This window comes from Bombus pascuorum, unplaced genomic scaffold (genome assembly GCF_905332965.1).
Source record: "Bombus pascuorum unplaced genomic scaffold, iyBomPasc1.1, whole genome shotgun sequence".
NCBI classification, from domain to species: Eukaryota; Metazoa; Arthropoda; class Insecta; order Hymenoptera; family Apidae; genus Bombus; species Bombus pascuorum.
Window position 1 is genome coordinate 938757 of NW_026869731.1, and position 24951 is coordinate 963707.

The 24951-nt window shown below is 38.9% G+C and overlaps 2 protein-coding genes across 3 annotated transcripts in view; one reads left to right on the forward strand and one right to left on the reverse strand.

The window, feature by feature from the left end:
• LOC132915649 (cytosolic endo-beta-N-acetylglucosaminidase-like) overlaps positions 1 to 24951 on the reverse strand; it is a 592431-nt gene that overhangs the window by 422130 nt on the left and 145350 nt on the right. The window lies entirely within an intron of this gene.
• On the forward strand, positions 20522 to 21921 carry LOC132915661 (cytosolic endo-beta-N-acetylglucosaminidase-like). Its single transcript, XM_060975492.1, has 4 exons — positions 20522 to 20676; positions 20740 to 21183; positions 21264 to 21438; positions 21519 to 21921. The coding sequence occupies exons 1-4, from the start codon at positions 20522 to 20524 to the stop codon at positions 21777 to 21779; spliced, it is 1035 nt and encodes a 344-aa protein (XP_060831475.1). The 3' UTR covers positions 21780 to 21921.

A 24951-nucleotide genomic window follows, 5' to 3' on the forward strand; every position in this document is an offset into this window, starting at 1 on the left:
CCACTCGACGTTACGCCCACCACAGAAAATAAATTAAAAGTCTACAATACAATGGTAAAATCAATTTGGACGTACTGAATACCACTATGGGGGACAGCAGCAATAAGCCACATGGATAAACCAGAATTTCTACAATCCCAGATACTGAGAACAATAGTCAACGCCCCATGGTATGTCAGAAACGAGGATATACGCAGAATTAAAAATACCAACGGTGAAGGAGAACATTTTGGCAGGTATGCAGAAAAATACAAAAGACGAACGACAACACCTCGAAACCAGCGGGCTGCTGAAGCGAGCAAAATTCTCACAGAAAGAAGACTAAAAAGAACTGACCTCGCTGAAGAAATAAAATAATCAAACTCGAATATGGTATTCCGCTGGAGGTAGCCACCCACATGTTATTTAGCAGTTAAATTAAGAAAATTTACCAAATGTCCAGCTCGACAAATTGTAAAATACAAATTAAATAATAAAAAGAAGAAACTAATGATTGACTTCCGACCTTAACTCGAAAAAGCTAAAACTGTTCTTCTGCTCTAACCCGAGATCACGTCAACGAAATAATACACACGATGGAAAATAAACAATACTGTACAGCCGTATTCCTGGACATAGAGAAAGCATTCGACAAAATAAACCACGAAAGCCAACTACAAACACTCAAAGAATAATTCCCGGAACAAGTATACCAAATAATAAAATCATACATAAGCTTACAGAACCTTTACAATAGAAGTAAAGAACGCACATTCCGATGTCAGACATCAAAGCAGGGGTTCCGCAATGAAGCGTCCTAGGGATCGTACACGCTACATACACGGCCAACATACCAACAACTACCAATAGCAAAATATTGAGATTCGCGGACGGCACAGCCGTACTAATCAGGCATATTAACCCTGTAACAGCAGCCAAATTGCTACAAAAACAGAAAATTAGATACAAGACAAACGAATTAAAGCTAACCCTAACGAACGCAATCACGTCACATTCATATCAAGCTGAGAAAATAGATAACAGCTTCCCGAACGGCACGCAAATAACGCGAACAAGACAAGTCAGCATATCAAATCAATAGTAGACGAAATGCAGGCAGCAAGAAGACAAATGGGCAAATGTTAACAAGCCGAAAATCCAAATTGAGCACAGAAAACAAACTAAAAATATACAAAATAATCATAAAACCAATCTGGACAAAATCTAAACAAAATCGAAACAATTCAAGCCAAAATCCTTAGAACAATAGTAAACGCCCCGTGGTACGTTAGAAACGAGGACATACGGAAAGACCTTGGAAATACCAACGGTCAAGGAGGAGATTTCAGGTGGCAGCTGAAACGTGCAACACAACGAACATCGCAAGAAGACTAAAAAGGAAACACCCAATAGACCTCATAAAAGATATAACTTATTTATTTTTATTTTATTTTTTTATTACCAATGAGATATAACACTTTACCAAATGTCCTTCAGGACAAATTGTAAAAAGCAAAATAAACTATTAGAAAAAAAAAAAAAAAAAAAAAGAAAAAAAAAGACCGTGAGGAAGACCGGGAGTGCTCGATATCACTAATTGGCTTGCTCGCCTAAAAAACGAGGATGAATCAGGAATCCCTCCTTTCTGGAACGCGAGCGAAGTGATTCGAGGAGTGGTCGAACGTGGCGGCCTCTCCGGTTACTGTGAAATGATTCCTCCGAGTCTCGATAATTGCCCCTGGTACTTGACACCAGTCGAGATCCCTCGGAATTCTTAATTTATGGCGCGAATACGTGTGGCAAGAAAGAAATCGACCTTTCTATGCGTGAAGTGTCAGCTTATATAATCGCCGAGAGACTTTAACACCGGATTAAACAGCACAGCGAACAGATCGCTAACAAAATTAATTTAGTAATGCAACATGTAATTCATCTTTTAAATATTTTTTGATTACCTGTACGAAACACGTACTTGCATTAAATATTTTGTAGCTTTTACGTAAATTATTGGTTTTCTCTTATATTCATTATTGCATGATAATCCCCATAAAATTCAAAGCATTACGTATTCTATACTTGATATATTGTTAACATCAAGATCTGTATTGATTGTATGTGAAGTTTGACCTACATACCTTGATGGCTGAATATCGTGCATTCTACTTATTAAATAAATAATTATTGAAAGAGTACGTACGTACTCGTATAATCTGTACAGAATGCATCACAGCTTGTTTAAAATTATATTCTCGAATAATTAACAAAACAGTGGATGTTAATTGAAGTAAAGAAAGAAAGTGCGGAAGGGATTATCTACTTTCTAGGTAAGCATAATAAGTTAACAATTAACAAACAATTCAGGATGCAGGAAATCCTATTATAATAAAATACATGTCTATTCAGTGAAAACATTATAAATATTTATTATTATATGTTTAAGATGACTATTCATGCTGTATATTAATTATTTTTTAAATATACAGAGTGTCTAGAAATTTCTGTCATTTGAAATAACTACCAAACGCGAGAGTAAATAACACGAAGAGGTGTTTTTTAAGCTTTTTTTTACGTGGATTATAATAAATATAAAAATTCCAGTTAAAAATTTTCACGTCGCGTTTTTTAAATGGAACATCGTATTTTTGTTCTCGTACGATGAAAGGGCCGAGGACGAATTCGATGCCCTGTTTTCAAGTGGTCTTGAATTAACGCAACGTCGCAACAGAGGAAATGTCGAAACACACAAGGGCTGAGTTTTTTGTTTCTCTATTTTTTCACTTTACATTGCACGTTCGAAATTCGCATATCGGTTAAAACGCTGCAGCACTCTGTTTGAAAATGGAGAACAACCATTTGTTTCGATACACCTACGCGTGTGACACCATACGCGAAAAGCATTGTCTACGAAACAGGACCAACAGCTCTTGAAAATAGGAAGAATCGAATTACTGATACACGTGCAAGTGTAGTAGAACAAATGGTTGAAAAATTTGTCCGTTTCAACGATACTTTTTCTATAGAGACGTTGCATCAATTCAAAATTATTTGTCAGTAGCGTTTTGAATTTTTCTTTTTTTTTTTACTCTGTTATGACATGCGAATTAAAATGTGATATCCCATCTAAAAGATGCAAAACGACCTTCGACTGGCTTTGAAAATTTTTAACTTTAATATTTTACATTTTTACACTTCTTATTACTATTTTATTTTATTTAATTTTATTTTTAATATTTTTTTTTCCACTTATTACATTTCTCCGTATCATCTATCGTTTGGCAGTTATTTCCAATTGCAGATATTTGTACAGACGCTACATATTTGGTGTAAACATTTGGCAATCTCTGTGTACATTTTCACATTCGTCTCGATCAATATAATCACGATAATTGTGTCTCATTGGAGTATTAATGACATTTCAGTGTTTTATATAGGATACAGAATGTATGCGAAAATGGATTGATAAATAACGCTCACGCGTCACGTAGCTCGAGGACAAAAATAGATGCAATGGTACCGGTAAGCCGGGAGCTTGTAGCTTCATTCCTCCCCTATACCATACCAAAAATCAATAACTGTACATGACGCAATTACAGATACCGTTTATGGGGAAGTTGAATATTGACACGATGTCAACGAGACTCAAGCAACGTGCAATAATCGATTTAATAACGAGAAACGTTATAACCGTTATATTATAATATTATTACCGAATCGATAATGAATAGCCGAGAGCAGCAGTTCTGTATCTACGCCTTACCTTCAGCTGCCGAACATATGAATTAATGGATTCAATATAGTTTGTAATAGCAATTACCATAAAAGCTTATTCACACTATGGTGGATCATTCATTCACCGCACAAATTATTTGTTTTGCGTAGTACCGCATGACACACACATTTCATATGCGGGCGCACAGTAAAGTTAAATTATTAAATGAATTTACACAAGCCAAGTTCAATTACAATTGTATGTAGCACCTTTTCCGAGGAATCAATTGCCAGTATCCTTCCTTAACAGAGTTGCCAACATGTTCAAAGCAAATTGGAAATCTCAAATTGCGTTCTGCCATGGTATTAGTTTAGAATATTGCCGTTATTATTTGAACTTAGTTAGTTAATTGGGAAGCGAGAAACTACAGGCAACTATAATCGAACTTCACTTAAGTGAATTCGTTTAATTATCGCGTTGTATTTGGCGCCCCTTTCTCAAGATCGATTGGCGAATGTTTAAGGCATCTAATACCAACGGACAGAATGTGAATTTAATTCTAACAAAAGGGGAAGAATTAAGATTTATTATTATGCTTAAACATATTATAATATAAGGCATTCAATAATATTCAAATTGCGACTTCTAAACGGATTACAGATTTTTCCTGACAAAGTTCCACCGTTCCCTCGAAAGCCCGTCATAATTCCTTCGGGAACATCTCTTAAGCGTTTCAATGAAATTGTCGAGCACAGCACTCTTCTGGTCCCCAACAAACTCAATTTCAATAGAACTACATATATAGTATATATGTAGTATATATATATATATATATATATATATACATATATATACTAAATAAATACTGCTGCTAGAAACGTTCTTTAATTTATACAAGCAATTTTTTGATGCACAATTTATTAAACAGCTAAAATAATTTCATTCGAAGAATTTGTTAATTCTCATAAATCTGGAATAACGAAACTAGTTATATGTACAGTAGCGGACAAAAGTTTAAGACGATGATTTGTAAACCGGATTACAAACATCTTATACGCATATTGTTCTTCTATTCGGTTTGTCTCTTTGGAATAACGTAGCTGTATGTTTGACCTTCGTAACCTCAGACAGTCAGTTGTTAAATACAAACAATGTAGGAGTTACAACAGTTAGTTACCGCCTAGCACTTGGAAACAGTGGACATTAGTTTAAGACGATCTGTGTAAAACGTGAGTACGAGTACAGTTTTTGAACATTTTGATTCTGGAATGTCAAAATCATTGTTTAGTGTACCTTTTATTGCTTAAAATTCATTTAGGTAGGAACAGACTATGGGTAAATCAAAGAATTTACTTGAAAACGAAAGGGAACAAATCGTAAGGCTGCGAAAGCAAAGTAAAACCTTCACCGAAATAGCAAATATAGTGAACAGGTCAGAAACAGCTTGTAAACAAGCTTGGTATAAATGTTTAAAGACAGGCATGTATTGCGATCAACCGAAAAACGGAAGACCACGGAAAACAACACCGAAAATGGATCGCCGGATTCATCGATTGAGCGAAAAGGATCGTTTTCGTAGTGCAAATAATATTGCTGCGGAGATAAACTATGAAAACGATACACAAATTAGTGCTAGAACTGTTAGGAGAAGATTAGAAGACTTTAACTTAAGAGGACGAAAACCCCAAAAGAAACCACTGCTGAGTTCTAGGAATCGAAAAAGACGACTTGCATTTGCTAAAGCTCATAAGCATTGGACAAGTGAAGATTGGCAAAAGGTATTGTTTTCTGACGAATCGAAATTCAATCGCGTCTGTTCTGACGGGATACGGTACGTTAGACGTCGAATTGGCGAAAGTTTGAAAACACAGTGCGTTTTAAAAACTCTTAAACATGGTGGTGGCAACGTTATGGTGTGGGCGTGTTTTTCTCGAAGCGGCCCTGGTCCGATATGTCGTATCAATGGAATTATGGACCGTTTTCAATACAAGGACATACTCAAGAACACAATGTTACCTTTTGCACGCAACAATATGAGTGATGATTTTATTTTTCAAAATGATAATGATCCGAAGCACACGGCTCGGGTTGTGAAACAGTTTTTTCAAGAAGAAAATATCACCGTGCTGCCGTGGCCGTCGCAATCACCAGACATTAACCCAATCGAGAATTTGTGAAGCATCATAAAAAAGACAGTACAAGGTTATAAACCGAAAAATTTAAATGAACTTTACTCTACGATTGAAACAGCCTGGAATAATATTACGGTAGATTAATATAAAAAATTAATAGATTCTATGCCAAGAAGATGTACCGAAGGGATAAGAAATAACGGATATTGAACAAAATATTGAATTTAAACAAAAATTGTGTATATTTTTTAACCAAAAATTAATATTTTTTGTATAGTCTTAAACTTTTGACCGACGAAATATTATACAGATTTCGTTCCTTTTTTATAACTTAGCTATTGAGCAAAATATCAAAATGAAATTTTTTTTCTAAGTGTACAAACAAATGTACAATTAGTTAATACCAAAAGTAGAACACCGTATTTATATTTTTTATGGAAAGTAAATCAATTATTTATTTCTTCCATTTCGTCTTAAACTTTTGTCCGCTACTGTATATGTCGGGTTGACGGTAGGGGCGTATAATGAATCTTCACCAGTGTGGTTCATGGTTGTCGCACAGATATTTATTACACAAGTATGGCTGATACAAGATTGACAATCGGACGCGGTAGCTGGACGCTAATGACAATGGCCCTAGGTTCGATATAGCGAATCCACGGTCAACGGGATAACGAATATACTTTGCTTCAAAGTCTAAGTCGGACTCAACTTACTACTCGTGATACTAGGAACGCTTGATTGACTCTTAGCTAATCAGGTTACCAGAAAAGAATGACTTTCCGTCGCGACGACGCTGCAGAGGAAAACTATGATGGGGTGTGCCTAAGGGCACGAGATCATCGGATTCGTCAAAGAAAGCCTCCACTCGGAGGGTGAGGGAAATAGACGCTGCTGTTAATTGGTCAATTTCTATGTTGGCGGTTAGAAAAGGATGCTAGCCGCCCTAGAGAGAGAGTTCCTAGCAGGCAACGTCGTACGTGACCAAATCAGGCTTTCCCATAACTTCCCGCAATAGGCGACAGATTTACAGGCTGATAGAATAAAGACTGTTTGTCAATCTGAAGGACTTTAGTTAACTAAGTCCTAAGATTTGTAACGGTTCCTCAGGTTATCTGAACATAAACTGTAAACGATGCATCGGCATCTGGCGATCATCTGGCCCAAAGAATGGGGTCTGTGTGTGGCGAGCTGCGGGGCTGTTGGAATGTCTTATTGTCAAGTGTCTGTACTGCCAATTCTTTAAAGGAAAGCTATGTTACTTTATATCTCTGTTAGGTGGAATGTTCATCCCGTGACCGTGGCTACGCTCGGCGACCGGTTGTCGCCTCGAGCCTAAACTCATTGTCTCAAGTTTCGAATGACTGTGTCTGGGTTATTTCGTAGATGCTACAGTATTGAGGCTTTTCCAAATAATTCCAACGGGGGGGGGGGGGGCGGTGTCCTTTCATCTCCGACATATATATATATGTATATGTATGTGTACACACACACACGAAACGAACACGTGTTTGGGCGTTTTTCGAAATTGAACCCCTAGAAACTGTTTAAAAAGAGTTTAAAAAAATAAATATAAATTCAAATACTGTTATATTATAAAGTAAATTTAATAAGATCCAAACTCATGTTCGTGAATCACTGTACATGTCAACTATTGTCAAAGCTAACCCTAACAAATGCAACCACATCACATTCACATTGAGAAAACAGATAACACCTAACATCTTCCTGAACGGCACGCAAATAACACAAACAAGGCAAGTCAAACACCTTGGACTTCACATAGATACACACTTCACATGGGGAGCACGAGGCGGGTATGGGTTCTCAGTGCGTAGCATCATGCCCTGAGAAACCCCGATGTATCTGATGTTCACCTATAGTCGGGTGGCGGCTGGTCGGCGCTGTGGTGCCCGTCAGATCGCTGATCCGGTGCGGAGAACTTCGGAGAAGTTGGTGGGCCCATATCTGTCAAGACCACTCACCTCACCTTCACGTGGGGCTTCCCGTCACCCTGCATCGGTCCCGACCGGGGTAGAGTGCGAAAGAGTGAGTGGCACCAAGACGAGAAGGCACCAACACACGATAAAACAAACCCTTGACGATGAAGATAATTATGATATGTCGGAAAATATAAATAATGAAGTTTACGGTGCAGGGGAGGGATACCCCAGTACCGGCGCAGACGTGGGTGGACAAGTGGGACCCGCTGTGTCGTTAGCTTGTGACGGTAAAATTTATCAAAATAGATTGCAACAATTTAATATTGAAACGAAACGTTATATTAATATCAAAAGAATTTACAAAGTAAGTCCACTTTAATCTCAACGTCATAGCAAATAACTCTAATAGCAAATAACGTGTAAAAAGTGATGATAATATAAGAGACGTTTTAACTTGAAAAACTAATCGAGTGCCGGTAACTCCAAAAATTCACAATTAAAAATCAAAACGCAGTAGCGGCAAGTATTATTGAATCAATGTTTCTGGAAAATGAATACATACTTGAAAAACGGGGGGAGGGGACGAACTTGAATAATTGAAAAGTACTTGAACTGCTTTGGAGATACTTGAAAAACACAAAACTACTCGAACGATTGAAATTATTCGGATTACAAGCAAAATAAATGGACCTATTCCATGATTAAATCACATTCTGTTAACTAATTGCCAGAGTTTTAAAAAAGCTGGTGCTAAAATCGAATGTAAAAAAAAACAGGAAATAAACCGAGCGAATCGAATAACGATGTCAACCAGTGATTATATATATACTTATTGTTATTATTAAATGTACAATAATACACATCACTTTCATTAATTTTAAAAACTTTTGACCCTCCAAGAATTGTATCAAACAAAATTATATTTTAATAATCCAAAATATATGAAGCGCTGATGGTTTATTTTGTTTAAATATGTCAACGTTTCTTTTATAAATGTAAAAATATTACAACATTGCAATGTTAAACTCGAGAATGTTCTTTTTTTATATAGATCAGATCGCTTCAAAATTATTTTTTTCTATATATTGTGAAACATTGATTATGGAATTCGTTAAGATTTTAAGAACTGGATCAATTTGATCGATCAATGATTAACAGAAGAGTGTGCTTTAATCATGTATGTTAGATAACAATCCATTAGAAAGTTTTAGCAAGTGAAAGAAGATATATCTTGAGAATATTTTGCAAAATTCTGAATATTATGGCTATAAATTCATTTATAACCTATCAATAAATTACGCTATAAAGATAATACAATTTTTTATTTTAACTCTGTAAGTTACTTGTTTTTATCAAAATTTTCTTATTTAAAAGCATTTGATGAAATTCAAACAAATAATGACAAAATATTGTAACATTTTAACTTAATTGTTTACATTAAATATATAATTCAATACGATACTCTTATAACATGATCACGTTTAAATTTTAATTTTTGCATTCATCTAACTTGCTTTAATTTTTTAGGGTCTTCAAAGTCTCTGGATCTCCAAAACCTTGTGCATGGATTTCGTGTTATTCAAATAAACCTATTCTCCTGTAAGGTAAATCATTATAAATCTTCTCTTATGTTGGTATGGTGAGTCTCTTTTTATTATCTTTATTACGAAATGTATGTAATCATGCGTTCTCCTTTTTATTATGACGGATTTAAATGATGTACTGCATGCCTTTACCAACGAATGCTTACAAATGGCCATGATGCTGCTCTCAATGCGATAAGCGCTGTATTAAAAATATAATTAAAAACATCAGACCAGCGGAGTGAGATCTCTATTTGTAACGTGCCGCCTGCGTATAGAAAGGAGTAAAAATCACCGTGGACTCGTCGCGGTTAGCGGTTGAACTCCAATTTGAAATTGTTTATGTCATGCTGTTAGCGCCAATCTGTTAACGCCCAACTATTAACGCCAATCGTCGCAACCTTGGGTTCGCAGGTTGATTGCGCCATTTCCTTTAGCAGATGTTTTCCTATTTTTCTTCGGGTAACTAATCAGTTACCCGATTTTATTTATTTCTTTTTTGAAATTCTTTGGTATATAGTTTACATTAAAATAACGTAGTTCTAAAAAACGTTCTCTTTGTCCAACGAACTCCCGATTCCTATACAATCTCCCCTGGTTATCTGGCGCACGCGTAACATTCACGTACTGTTGCATGCGTTGCCATTCCTATTCGTATCCTTCTTTTTATACTTGAATACTTTATTTGAATATAGAATTATAGAAAACGTTTAAGAATACATAAATACAGAAATATAAAAGATATAAAGATATAAATATAAAAAAATACTGATAGTAAAATTATGATAGTTTGTTTTTGTTCGTTATCGTAGTCTACCGGCGGATCTTGTCCAAATACCAATTTAATTTGAGGGAATCTAGTCGTTAGAAACCTTAACATGAGTTGAATGTTCACTTTTTCTAGTGTGCTAAAGCTATTGTCATTTATCCCTATATGCAAGTGTCCAGTCTGGTTAATAAAGTGTTTAGTTAATTGATGCAACCAGTGCTGTTGGTTGAAGTCTCCTAATTCGGTCTTTGTAATTTGTTTAAAGTGTGGTCTGTTAGTCTTTTGAGTTATTGGAGCTGGGGTGATGTTTGTTTTCCAGTCGACACATTCGTCGTAATAGTTCGGGTTTTCTAAATCGGATTGAACTTTGTCATTGGTGATAAGATACAGTCGGGACAGAGCATCTGCAGCTGTGTTTTCCCTTCCCTTTTTGTATTCTATTTCATAATCATACTCCTCGAGTCTCAAACGCCATCGCATGAGTCTCGATGAGGGATCCTTAACATTTTTTAGCCATTTCAAAGCTTGACGATCACTTTGAATCTTAAATTTTCTACCAAGTAAATATTGTCTCAGTCTTTTGATCGACCATACTATCGCCAATAACTCTTTTTCGGTTGTGGAATAGTTTTTCTCAGGAGGGTTCAAGGTTCGGGATATGTAATAGCATGGATGTCCGTCTTGGGAGAGTATTGCTCCTAATCCTTCGTTACTTGCGTCTGTTATTAATGTGAATGTTTTTTCAAAATCCGGGTATTGCAGTACAGGAGCTTCACAGCTAAATTCAATTATCCTATCGAAAATACTTATAATAAGCGGAGACGATGATGGGAAATGTCTACAATATCTGAAATCTTCTATCGTTTCCAGTTCTTAATCACCCTCTATTCGCCTAATGGATTTCATAAAAATTGACCGTGCGAATCATAAACTACAAGTGATAATTGCTTCCATATGTCCTGCGAGTATTTCCAACAACAATAACTAAAGAGAAACTAAGGAAGAAAAGTATATTGGATCATGATGATGTGCGAGATACTATTCTTGTATATAGAGAATAGTTCATTTTAATCTATAAAGCCAATTATATTCTCGAATTATTTATTGATTCAAGAATATTTCAAACAGGATTTGTTTGGTTGAGAGTAATGTTGGATATTATTGAATAAATTTTCGGACAGTTTAAATAAGAAGCGGAAACGAATTATTTGTTGTTTGAACAAGTCAAAAGACAACGTGTATTAATGTAACGAGATTAATTGTTATTTACAAATACAATTTTATTTTTTGTTTATTACTTTTATTTGCTATTTATCGATCGTAGAGGGAATTTATTTTTACATAAATATAACGTTTCAATCAGAAAGATTTAAACGTTCCTGCTTAGTTACTTTTCAAAGATTCAATGTTTGTCCAGGCAAGCCACTGACGAAACGTTTTAATAAAAGCCCAATAATATGCATATAGTAAATGACAATTAATATTCGGCAATGTATTATGGCAGATATTATATTACTGTATCTACAGATACAATTTTGGTGGGTCAAATTGAGATTATATTACTGTATCTACAGATACTTGTCCTACCAAAGTTGTCCTCTTGGAACATCATTGTAATTCCGAATAATAAAGGAAATTATTACTTGCGGAAGTTGTAAGGTATAACGAATGAAGAATTTACCATTCGATTTATATAACAAACGAAATTGTAACATATACTAGGCAGTACCGCTACTCACCGATGAATCAAGAGAAGATACATCATTAATTTGAAGCTCTGTTATTCCAAGAAATAATTAAAAAGCCAAACCAAGTCCATGGAAACTCCATGCGGTAGTAAATTTTCTTACTCCAGAGTCAGAATCCAACAATCCCCTCTACATAAGGATGGAACTGGCCATCGACAGGGGGGACACCAACAGCCCTCGAAGAGGAACGAACCACCCCGGCCCAACGCCACCCAGATGGCGCCTGAAGGAGAGGAACAAACAGATGCTACAGGCGGCAGCCATCGTCTCGGCCTGGAGCTGGGACGCCCAATGCACGAGCGCAACCAGTAGTATCGACGAGGAAGCGGAAGACCTCCGTAAATACATGAACGCGGCGTGCAATGCCTCGATGCCGCGCTCCAACCCGAGCAGTGGACATTTGAACAAAGGAGTCTACTGGTGGACACCAGAGATCGCGGAGTTGCGAGAGAGCTGCAACAGAGCCCGCAGAAGATTCGCACAGGCACAGCGTCGCAGACAAACTCGCGACGAGGAAGAGATCTCCCACACATACGAGAAATACAGGGAGGCAAGACGTACCCTCCAACGGGAGATTAAGATGGCCAAAGCGCGGTCCTGGACGGAACTCGTGGACGCGGTCGAGTCTGACCCATGGGGGCGGCCGTATAAAGTAGTGACGCACAAACTGCGTACCTCGGCTCCCCCGATAACAACAAACATGGATCCGATGCTACTGGACAAGGTCGTTGGGACCTTGTTCCCCAGACAGGGCGACAGTGCAGGGCAGCCAGAAACGTCCCTCCCCTCCACCACACCCAACGATAACGACGAAGTGGCAACGACGACAACGGAGTGGAGTGAGGAGCTGCATGTCACCGAGGAAGAGCTATTAGAAGCGACGAAGAGGACAGCAGCCCGCGACGTGGCACCAGGCCCGGACGGAATCCCAGGCCGAGTATGGGCAGAGACGGTAAATATAATGGCTCCCCGCCTGCGACACTATTTGATAGATGCCTGAAGGACGGCATGTACCCACGGGCATGGCGAACAGCGAGACTGGTCCTGCTACGAAAGGAGGGTCGTCCGCTAGTTTCGCCGTCCGCATACAGGCCGATATGCCTGCTGGACGAGGTGGGCAAGCTCCTGGAAAGGATAATTGCAGCGCGTCTAGAGGCTCATATGGAGCGACGAGAGCCTGGGTGGCACGACAGCCAGTACGGGTTCCGCCGAGGACGCTCGACAGTGGACGCGGTGAGACGGGTATGCTCTAAGGTGGAGGATATGGTCTCCCAGGAAGGAGTGGCGATAGCGGTCTCACTAGACATAACTAATGACTTCAACTCCATCCCATGGGCAAGAATCTTAGAAGCCCTGAACTACTACGAGATACCGGAGTACCTCGTAAGGGTTATTAGGGCATACCTCTGCGACAGGTGGATCATATACAACACCAAGGATGGGGAAACGAGGAAACCAGTCGAGTGCGGTGTACCGCAGGGGTCAGTACTAGGCCCAATCCTCTGGAACACCGCTTACGACCGTGTACTTGAACCGTGAACGCTATCAGGAGACTCGGACTGAGCGTGTCACCAACCAAATCGGAAGCCCTGGGGTTCTTCGACCGGCGACGAAGAGAACCACCACCAACCGGACTGTCCATCAATATCAACGGAGAGGAAGTGCCGGTGGGACACCAGATGAGGTACCTGGGTCTCATCATCGACAGCCAGTGGACCTTCGAGCCGCACATTGAACAACTGGTCCCAAGGGTGACTGCCGCGGCTAACGCCCTATGCGGCCTACTGCCGAACGTGGGTGGAGCGGGAATGGGCGTTCGCCGACTGTACGAGGGAGTCATAAAATCCCGAGTACTCTACGGAGCCCCAGTGTGGGCCGAAGACATGATGGAGAGCCGGCGCAGCCGGCTACTACTAAGGAGGCTACAAAGGACGACCGCCATCCGCACAGCAAGAAGCTACAGGACGGTGTCATACGCGACGGCGACCGTGCTGGCCGCGTCCCCCCCTTCGAGCTGCAAGCCCTCGCACTTCGAAGGGTATACGACAAAAGGAAGATCTCACGCCTGGATGGGCGCGCAACGACGCCACCACCCGACAACAGACCACCGTCGAGTGCACGGGAAGAAGCCAAACGGGAGACATGGGAGCGATGGCGCTCTCAACTGGTCGAGGAAGATACTACACGGCAACACCGGGCTGTTCGCGCCGTGCTCCCCAACTGGGAAACACGGAGAGAACAAGGCGGGGTACCGCTGACATTCCGTATGACACAGATGCTCACAGGTCACGGAGTGTTCGGTGAGTACCTACTACGGATCCGGCGGGAGGTGACCTCCATATGTCACCAATGCGAGGAAGAGGAGGATACGGTACAACACACGTGGGAGCGATGCCCGGCATGGGCAGACCAGCACGTCTTGCAACTCGACATCGGCGAGAGCGTAGCCCGAGAAGCGATCGTGAAGGCCATGTTGAGAGGGCACCAGGAATACACCGCCGTCCGCTCCTTCTGTGAGCAAGTGATGCTAGCAAAAGAGCGGGCGGAGAGAGAAAGGAAAAGGAAACGCGACCCAGCAAGAGTGGAGCGACAAAGGATACCCAGGCGCAACAGGGGGGGGTGGCACCGCCGCCGCCCCAGCTCGAGCGACAAGACTAGGAAAACGGAACACAAGGGATATGGTCCCCTCCTAGCGGACCAACACAAATATGGACGCCTCCCTCCTGATAAAAAAGGGGAGAACACGATTACCATTGATTGAAACAAACTTTACACAATACGCCGGTATTAGTTTCTAGTGCGTTTTGATTAAATGTATTGCACCCATAAAAATAGACACAACAATACGACACAAATAATAGTAAATTTCAGATTAAATTTAGAAAGTAGTATTTGTAAGATCGTTACTATTTCGCACTTTTCCATGTATGGAATTGACCGATATGTCTTTTAGGGAATTCGTATCATTGTTTTATATTATTATTATGTACATAACGTGTTACTATGTTTACCCTTTTACTATTAGTTTACTATTATCCTATTAGATTGCGTTAGAACAAGAGGACGGTAAGCAGAATCGTGGTAATTTGTCGAATAATCAATAAAGAACTAATTATAATATTATTTTTGAAAATAGATCTGAATTAATGTCAAGTCTCATGGATATTTTTCATCGAGACATGAATATTTGAAACACGTGCATTCTCGTTTCTCACACAGTCTGACAGGAAGAAAGAAGGAAATTAGTGTATGAATGCGCGGTTCACTCACGATCGATGCAGGTAGAAAGTACTTACGAGGGAGAGTGTAAGGCGAGCGGAGAATGGTGGATAAGAATGGGAAACGGATCAGCCAAATGACTGGCAGTCAGAATAATAATAGTCCTGGTGTGTAATTGTAAGTGTGCCGCGTTTTCATGTCGTAAACAATGCACGTAGTAAAAGGGTAAATAGAGAAACGACCTTGTAAATGATTCTTTGTCGATTACACGTTTGTCACGTTTGTTTACCAGCTAGACTATAGTAAGTGCTATTTTAGTAGAATGCAAGAAAATTGTGGGTGTCACGTTTAACCGCAGTTTCATACAAAAATCTGAACTTTAGAGCGAGAACGTTGTTGTGGAAGTAATGATAAGTAGAGTGCAGATGTTTGTATAAATTCATATTTTTATAAATTGAAAAAATGAAATCTGAGTAGACAATTGTTTTGCTATAAATGTTATAATGAGTACTATGCCGTGTATGTTTCATATTTCGTTCGATCTAATACTTCATATATAAAACCTATAGTACTCATTGCTACATATATATCTATTTAATTAATAGTTATTATTAATATTTGTAATAAAACAATTATCTATACAGGAAGCATAAAAGTTTCAGTAACGATATAGTACATGACATTAGCATTATGTTAGGCATTATTTTACATTAGTTTTGAATTCCCGTTTTCTCGCTTGCATGAAGGAAAAGGATTAGACTCTTGCTTCGTTGGAATTGAAACTTAAATAACTCAGTTTAATATTCCTTTGAAATTACTTAACTTGTGACTTAGAGAGTACACATAGATACCCCCCGACCATTACATTAAACAATTGTACGTCCCTGTTTATAAAATATGTACGTTGTCATTTACTATATAACATTTTGTTCAATCTTAATATCCAACTCAGCGATCTCACACCCACAATGATATACCTTTGCCACTCGAGATATACCGATTACTTGAACGTTATCAGTTTGCTACTAATATTCCCTGCTTTCTGTTCGTTAGCCATAAGCGCGCGTCAATTTGTTCACGCGCCTTGGTCTTTCCTGTAGCTCCCGGCTATACGTCGCATTGATTCGTTTTCGCTTCTATTTCCTCAGCAGTCAGTGTAATTAACAACATTGGATTTGTCAAGATGGTTACGGTTATTGGCGATTTTAAAGTAAGATTTCCTCAAGTCCCCGATCAAGGGAACTTGGATGAAGGTGGTCTTATTTGCGCCTTTTGACGTTATATGAGATTTTCTTATTTCACAAGATCTTTACTAAGCAAATCCTTAAGACACGACCTTAAGATTAATCTTCAGTCGCAGTTATGAAATCAAAAGACATCTGAAGACTGTTCTTGAGACGATCTCAAGTATAAGACTGGGCTATGAATATCATCCATAGATTTATATGAAGCAGGTCATATGGGATGCAATTTTGAGCGTGAAAAACCTATCGTTGTATAGGACATAGTAGCAAAGTTCCTTTTGTCAAATATAATATGTGGAAGACAAAGATATTGTAAAAACAAAAGTACCTTTTCGTGTCTTTCGCGTAATTGTTATAGTTAAAGTATCTTCAACTAATTACTTTTTGACATAAATAGGTTAGTATCTTTTTGTAGGGGACGTTGGTACGAATCAATTACTTTATTTAAATCTATATGATTCAATAAAAAAAACGTATTTTGTCATCATATGATTTGCACATGGCCATATACAGAGAAAATTATTATACCAGATTATGTTTCCTTCGAAACTATTCATTTCTTGCCTTAAACATTTTTTCATACAGTGGGTAGTGTTTCAGTAATTTGCATATATTTCTTGAAATCAAACACCCTATATATATTTTAATGTTGGAAGTATAGCTAGAAAGAAAAATATCTGTTCCTTATACTTTTTATTTCGTATTTTTCATTTATTTCTTATTTTCTATCAAATATTATTATATATATGTCGGGTTCTTATTATGATTAGTGTTAGGGTCGTGTAACGAATCTTCGCCTGGGTTGTTCATCATTGTTGTACAATCGAGATAGCGTTTATTATCACAGACATAGATAGTACAAGATTGACAAGTGGCTGCGGTAACTAGACGCTAATGACAATGACCTTAGGTTCGATATGACGAATCCACGGTCCACGAGCTAACTCTTTGTTAAACTGAGAATATATTTTGAAGCACAAAATAACGTTCGCTGTGACGCTCGGTATATACTGCACGTAAAGACGATGTGTAATTCTCCAAGGAGATCGCAAAAATAAAAGACTGATGAAAACTTTTCTCTCCTTACGATCGCGTTCGTTTTGTTGAATATTGGCCAGGGATACCAACAAAACTGCAGCCGCCGTTGCTAAGCTGACCCGCGTAGCTGCGACATTGCTCCTGCTCGAGGTTTGATTGTCAACACAACGTGTGTCTCATAATACTGGCACTTCTCTGTTAGGTGGAACGTTCATCCCGTGACCGTGGCTACGCTCGGCGAACGGTTGTCGCCTCGAGCCTAAGCTCATTGTCTCAAGTTTCGAATGACTGTGTCTGGATTATTTCGTAAATGCTACAGTATTGAGGTTTTCCAAGTAATTCCAATGGAGGGCCCCGTTGTCTTTTCATCTTCGACACGGCCATCCCGACTGTCACACGTCCTCGGGTGTATTTAGAATATTGGGTTTTCCCAATGTTGGACTCGATATAACTGATGTTGTTTACAATTTAGTTAAGTGTCAAAATAGGTCAAGGGTCCAGTTTGACAGCAAAAATTCTGATCGGACGTTTGATAAAGGAAGAGTTAAAGGAGAGCGGAAATCAGTTACGTTATGATTAGTATTCGAAGTACTAGTTGCATTTTGTGAATTATCAGTCCGACCGTAATGACATGATGGACCATTCTCGATCTCGTACTTGGACGACTCTCACTTCTCTGGATCGTTTTAACACACTGAGCGTTTGTGAAAACACTATGTTAGATGTTATGACTATAGTGCTAACGATACCTGGATTGAATTCGGTAACTTTGTGATGATCTCGCATTTAATTTCTTTGGACCACATGACCACCCGTAAGCGTATGTGAACCATTCTACACCTGATCCTACACCTGATTACCACGCTAGACATATGTGAAAGCATTGAACTTCGTCGTATCGCCACACTGGACGTGTCGTGGGAACGCTGAGTGCCACCGCAGTGATACCGCAGAGGGCGTTGGCCACAGCTGTCACCTTCGGGGCGAGGTTCTCAAAGTGGGGCTGGAAGGACCATTGGTCATCAATGGTTAGGCCCAAGTACTTCAACCGATTCCCCACTTGCGCGTAGCTTATGCCTTTCCCTCTATTCCTTCTTCTCCTCCTCCTTCGACCAGAGAGAAGAGGAGGTGTTAGCACCGCTGGGACTACTGTTCTTCCTGCTCCTGCCGCCGATGGTGTGATAGAGATAGGCGCTCTGTAACCCATTCCTAGCCGTGCGGGTTCTCTCGCCCTCCTTCTGGCCCTTCTGGACACCACCGTCTGCTATTCGGTTTCCTCTGTCCCCCCGATTCCCTGAGGTTGAGGTTGGGGGGGGAGGTCGGGGGTAGGTCGCCTGGCGGATCTGTTGTAGTTGGCCTGCTTTCCCGGCCATTCCCTCTGCTTGTTTCGACTGCGTTAACTCCCCGAGTATTGCCCTTACTTCTCCCCTTAAGGTTCCCAGAATAGAGGGGCCGAGGCCGCTGACCTGCCTCTCAAGCGCCTCCATCCGCAACCTCATGTCTTCTTTGCCCTGCGCCTGGCTGGCCTGACCATCTGTCTATCTCCATCACTATCTTACGCTTCTTTCCTCGGGATGTGACTGAGGCCATCGTGGATCTTGATCCACACGACTCATCGTTCTCCGACCGAGCACCTGACATCGACCCTCTTCTCGATCTAGATTGCTCTCTAGAGTTGTCCCCAGATCGTGCTCCCTCTCTAGACTTCCCTTTTTCCCCTACCTTCCTAGGGATTCGGAAGATCTCGCTATCGTCAATTGGGGGCGGAGAGAAGGAGGAGGAAGAGACTCCCGGTGCCTTGGACGCAGGCGGGGACGATGGTGCTTTTCCCCCTCGGCTGCTGCTTCCGCTTCTGTCCACAGTCCTCTCCGTCTCTACCCTCTTTTCCTTTTTTCGTTCGCTGTTGGCCTCTGCCATTTTCTCTTCTCCTGGAGGGGTCTCTTCTGCCGAAGCCACCTCCATCTCTAGCTCTATATCCATCTCCATCTCTATATCTTCCGAACCAGTAGCATTAACACGTAAGGGGGCCTGGCAGTCCACCCCCAAACGGCCGTGGTCGTTAGCTAACGACGCACCGGGGCCCACTTCACCACCCACAACTGCGCCGGTACTGCGGTATCCCTCTCCTGCACCGTAAATAATATCTTTATTCTGCTCCATCATCATCATTCTTCGTGTGTAATGTTAACGAGCCATGCCCTCGTTTCCTTTGCCACTCACTCTTTCGCACCCTACCCCGGTCGGAAACGATGCAGGACGACGGGGAGCTCCACGTGAAGGTGAGGTGAGTGGTCTTGACAGATATGGGCCCACCAACTTCTCCGAAGTTCTCCGCACCGAATCAGCGATCTGACGGGCGCCATCGTAATATTAAATGATTATTCTTAGGAAGAAAATTACTCTGTACATGCACATATTTTAAGTTGCTAAAAGTTAAATTACAAAGTTAAATTACATGTAATGGATTAATAGTGTAGGATAATTAAAAAGAGTGTCATTTTTTATAAATTACGAAAAAGTTACTTATATCTGAACTAAGAAATGTCATAAATATCATAAAACGGAAGCAGAAGAAATAACATTGAAAGAGAGAATGACAAAGAGTAATATTTTAAACGTAAAGGTTAGGTGTTAAATTCTACTCAAATCAAATAAAATATTTAATTATATATAAAAAAAAGTTAAAGTATTTACTTAGTTATGTTTATTCCAAATTGTTTGTTTCGGTATAATTTTTGCAAAATATTAAAGAATATATACTTGCGTAAATAAGAATATTACTTTCAAAGTCGAAACAATCATATAAACATTGATGTAGGAGCATTATAAATTCATAATTTTATTTTGTATACTTTGTTTGATAGAGAAATGAACATCTTTTTGCCATTAGCAGTTGGTAGATAATGGTATTATATCATGAGACGTAATTTGATATGCCAGTTCTGTTAGATGGGAACACTATCTGCTTCGCATGTATATACAAGTTTCCGGTGAACCAAAATAAGAAGAGAAACCTTTGTTTGAGTTAATGAATTAAAAACTATTTGAAAGTGATCTGTGGAACAGTATAATTCAGAGAGATGAGGACGGAAGTTACAGAGTCACAACCTTTCAAAAACTTAAAAGAATTATTCGATAACGTGGGTAACTTGAAACCATGGCCAGAAATTGGAGAACTACGAGATCAACTGATTATGTGTACAGTGGTTTAGAAATAAGCGCAGGAAGAACGCGGTTAGAGAAATTGGATAGAGAAGTACATCCGAAAACGTTGCTCTGTCATGATATGAAAGGTGGCTACCTAGAAGACAGGTAATAGAAATCACTATATTTATTAATTCATATATTATACATAATATACCCGTGATTTTTCAGATTTATATATGGATCAGAATCTTATGATTCTTACCTATTTTATCACTGGAGTGTTATTGACACTTTTGTGTATTTTAGTCATCATTTCATAACTGTGCCCCCTTTTGGATGGATTAATGCAGCACATAATCATGGTGTAAAAGTTCTTGGTACTGTAATTACGGAAAGAGAAGGTATCTGGGATGTTATACTTGAATCTCATGAAGAAGTAAGAAGATTTGCAGATGCACTAATACTTGTTGCAAAATTTTATAAGTTTGATGGCTGGTTATTAAATATTGAAAATACCATTAAAAGTGAGCAAGTTAATAATTTAATTTATTTTGTAAAATATCTAACAGAAAATATTCATGAAGCAATTAGAAATTCTGAAATTATATGGTACGATAGCGTAACCAATGAAGGAAAATTAAATTGGCAAAATGAGCTTAACAGTAAAAACATGTAAGCTTATTACACTCTTATACTTTTACAATTGTTTCTGTTTGTAAATTTTATTGAATGTTCTAAGTACAATATTTCAGAGATTTCTTTTTAAACTGCGATGCCATTTACTTGAATTATAACTGGACGAAATCAAAATTGAAAAACAGTTTGGCACTAGCAAAAACTCACAGTCGAGATATTCATGATATTTATGTAGGATTTGATATTTGGGGAAGAGGTTGTCCTGGCGGTGGTGGATTTAATTCATCATATGTAATTACAATATTACTTATTTTATTGTAGCATATAATATAATATCGTTTAATATTTCATTAAACCATTATAATCTACAGGCTTTACAAAAAATACGACACGAAGGACTTTCTGTTGCACTTTTTGGTCCAGGTTGGACTCACGAATTTTTCGGATCTAAGACATTCCAAGAAGTAGAAGATCTATTTTGGGCACAGTTGTTTCCTTATTTATATGTTCATGTACCTATCTACGAAGAAGAAGTATTCAAAACATCATTTTGCCGTGGCAGTGGTAGCATGTATTATCGCTGTGGTCAGGTATGTCAAATTTTGACAAACACATTATTTTTAACAAACTGAATTTATCATAAAAGATATAACTTAGAAAACACGAAGTTGGCACCCTGCTGAGGGTAGCCACCCACATGCTATATTTATTTTTATTTTATTTTTTTTATTACCAATGAGATATAACACTTTACCAAATGTCCTTCATGACAAATTGTAAAAACCAAAATAAACCATATATATATATAAAAAAAAAAAAAAAACTGAATTTATCACATGAATATATTATAACTGAGATGCACATAGTTTATGCAGGCACTATATGAAAGGGATGGAAAAAGATTTAAACACAAACCATTTTACAATTTATCCCTGCAAAATCCACAAATTTCAGTACCTATACCGCACATGAAATTTACATCATCGCCTCAACTTCCAGAACCGAAAAGTTTTTTTTTTTTTTTCTTTTAAATAGTTTATTTAGCCAATATTTGATTTTTTGTACATTTTTGAGATTCACAATAAACAATGAATTGAGTATAGTGTGTTTAGGCAAAAGTACCGATACGCGTCGGTACGACGTAGCCATGGTCTAATATGTGTCGTGGATTTTCGGTTTTTGCGTTTATCTTTTTGTTTTTTTGGGTTTTAGTCGCATTGGTGCGTGATTTTTGTGTATTCTTGTGTGTGTTGTATTTTGTCCTGAAACTTGGCCGCAAAACAGGACTCCTCAGTGTATTACTTTTATGCGTTGTGGGATTTTGGGGGGGGGGATGAGAGGGAAGGGGAGGGGGGTGTTAAATTATATTATTTACAATGATTATAGTATTTACATATTTACAGTACTTACATCTAGGTTACACGGTGGTAGGAATGGTTTTTTTGTCGAATTGGTAGTTTTCACTTATATTTTCTTATGGGTTTGGAATCCACCAATATTTTTTTGTGTTTCTTCTGTGTTTGTCTTTAGTGTCTTTTTGGGGGAGGGCCATGTTGTACCTCCACCTGGTGTCTGCAGTCAGTCCGTTTAAGTTTTCCTCGTAGAGTATTGTCTTTATCCCTATTTTTCTTTTTATGTGGAAAATTATCGGGATATTGTTTTGGTCTTGGAGGTAATTTTTTTCGTCTAGGTATAGGAACGCTTCTGGGGGGATGTAGCCTGTTGTCATTGTATTTTTGTAATATAGTACGTTTGGGTATAAGCCGCTGAAGATTAGGCTGTTTTCTTTTATTTTTGACGCTTGTGCGAAATGATTTCTTGCTAGTTTTAGTATGTGACAGTCAATGCGATGAATGTTGGCTAGGTCGTAAATTTTTTTGTTTTTTATATATTTTTTGTATCCGCTCTGTTCGGATCTGTACGCATTTTGGCAAGCTCTAATGCATTTTCTTTCGAAAACGCGAATTCTCTCCATTAGCGATGCTGGTATGTTGTACCAGATTGGGCAACCGTATGTTATAATTGGCCTAATTAGAGCTTGGTAGCATAATGTTTTTACATTGCTCTTGAGATGTTTCGAGTAAAATAGTCTTTTTGCTCTCCAGAATGCTTTATTGGCCTTGGCGAGTTGGGTTTCTATGTGTTGTTTGTAATTTAGTTTGTCATCTATGTTTATGCCTAGGTACTTTACGCAGTTTTTGTGCGGTATGATTGACTCTTCGGATGCCTTTTCTTTTAATTGGAAATTTTTGCAGTGTTTTCTTTCTGCTGGGCCGATTTCGCTGGTTTTGGGTTTGAACAGTATGCTTTCGCATTTGTTTGCGTTGATTCTTAGTTTCCATGTGTGGTAGTAATCATTGATTTTGTCGAATACTTGGAGGTCTGTGTTTATTGTTTTAGTTTTGCGGCCTGTTACGTAGATGATTAGGTCGTCTGCGAAGGCTATGGAGCGTTTGTGGGTAGATTTGTTCATGTCGAACAGGTTTAATATGTCACTGTTGTATATGTTGAAGAGTAGCGGGGAGTTTACAGTTCCTTGTTGGAGTCCGTTTTTTATGGTGAATTCTTTGTTCGATGTATGGGAACCCTCGGTCATTAGGAATGTTCTGTTTGTAATCATGTCCCATATTATTTTGATTAAGTATCTCGGGAAGTTTTTTTTTATTAATTTATAAATGAGGCCTGTGATCCAGACTGTGTCGAAGGCTTTTTCGAGATCTATTAAGCAGGCGGCTACTCGTTGTTTTGCGTTTAGTGCCCAGCAGATGTCTGACGTGAGTTTGTTTGTCGCGTGTAGTGTGGAGTGTTTCCAGAACCGAAAAGTGAAAACGATCGAAGTGAGTGTTCAAAAGAACCGATACAATATGTTTATGAAACGAGGAAGAATGTTATTCGAGTATTAAAAAATGTTGTAAATATTGAAAATAAAATGCCAATGCATCGAACTGTCAGAATTTGATATCTTTGTCCACGGGGATAAGACCACTGAGACAACAGTAACAACATAGAGATCGTCCTCCAGACCATAAATAATAATAATCTTTAAAATTGCTACAAGACAAACACCGAATCTTCCGCACCTTAAATCGGCTGAAGAAGATCTTCGGTACTCTATGTTACTCTATCCCATCGGTCATCGAACACGGCAAGGGATATAGAGCCATAAAAATGCTTATTAGTAAGGCCTCTGATAGATCCCGAGTTCTCTGCACTCAGAGAATTAAAGATTCCAAAACCACGTTTCCGCAAGTAAGACGAATGCTATACCTCTTGATCGGCGCCCTCAAATTTTCTTCGGACGATTCTCACCGTCTTCCATAGTTGAATAACCTCCTCGTATGACAGAACAGAAGATACATCGTTACTGGTACCAAGTCGACAAATAAGTCCACTTCGTGACGTCTCCGGTACCGCCGGCTTCCCAGAATTTACTAGTAACGCGATGACATGCCAAGAATAAGAATAAACGTCTACGCAACACGTGCTTCTGTTATTCACGATCTTGTGTCGTTTCTTCCTTTCAAGTTATAAACTGTTCTTTGTACAGGTCTTTAATTAGTATTGTGCTTGCGTGCTATTTCATCACTTCAAACTTGTTAAACTTTTATCACTCGTTCCAACAGCATTTGTTATTTGTATATAGCGAAGCATTCTTTATCCGGTCTCCTTTCTACCGCGCGAAAAGTTTCGTGAATCCCACAAGACTACTGGGGACAAATTTTGGAAGTGTGCGCCGAAATGTGTATGATGATCTTCTCAGATTCCCAAATTTCATAATTTTGAAAATGCAGATTTTCGTTGAGC

Coding starts and splice junctions, on each gene's coding strand:
- LOC132915661 (XM_060975492.1), top strand. CDS start 20,522: ATGGCCAGAAATTGGAGAACTACGAGATCAACTGATTATGTGTACAGT. Junction 20,677..20,739: donor GGTGGCTACCTAGAAGACAG/GTAATAGAAATC, acceptor GTGATTTTTCAG/ATTTATATATGGATCAGAAT. Junction 21,184..21,263: donor GAGCTTAACAGTAAAAACAT/GTAAGCTTATTA, acceptor ACAATATTTCAG/AGATTTCTTTTTAAACTGCG.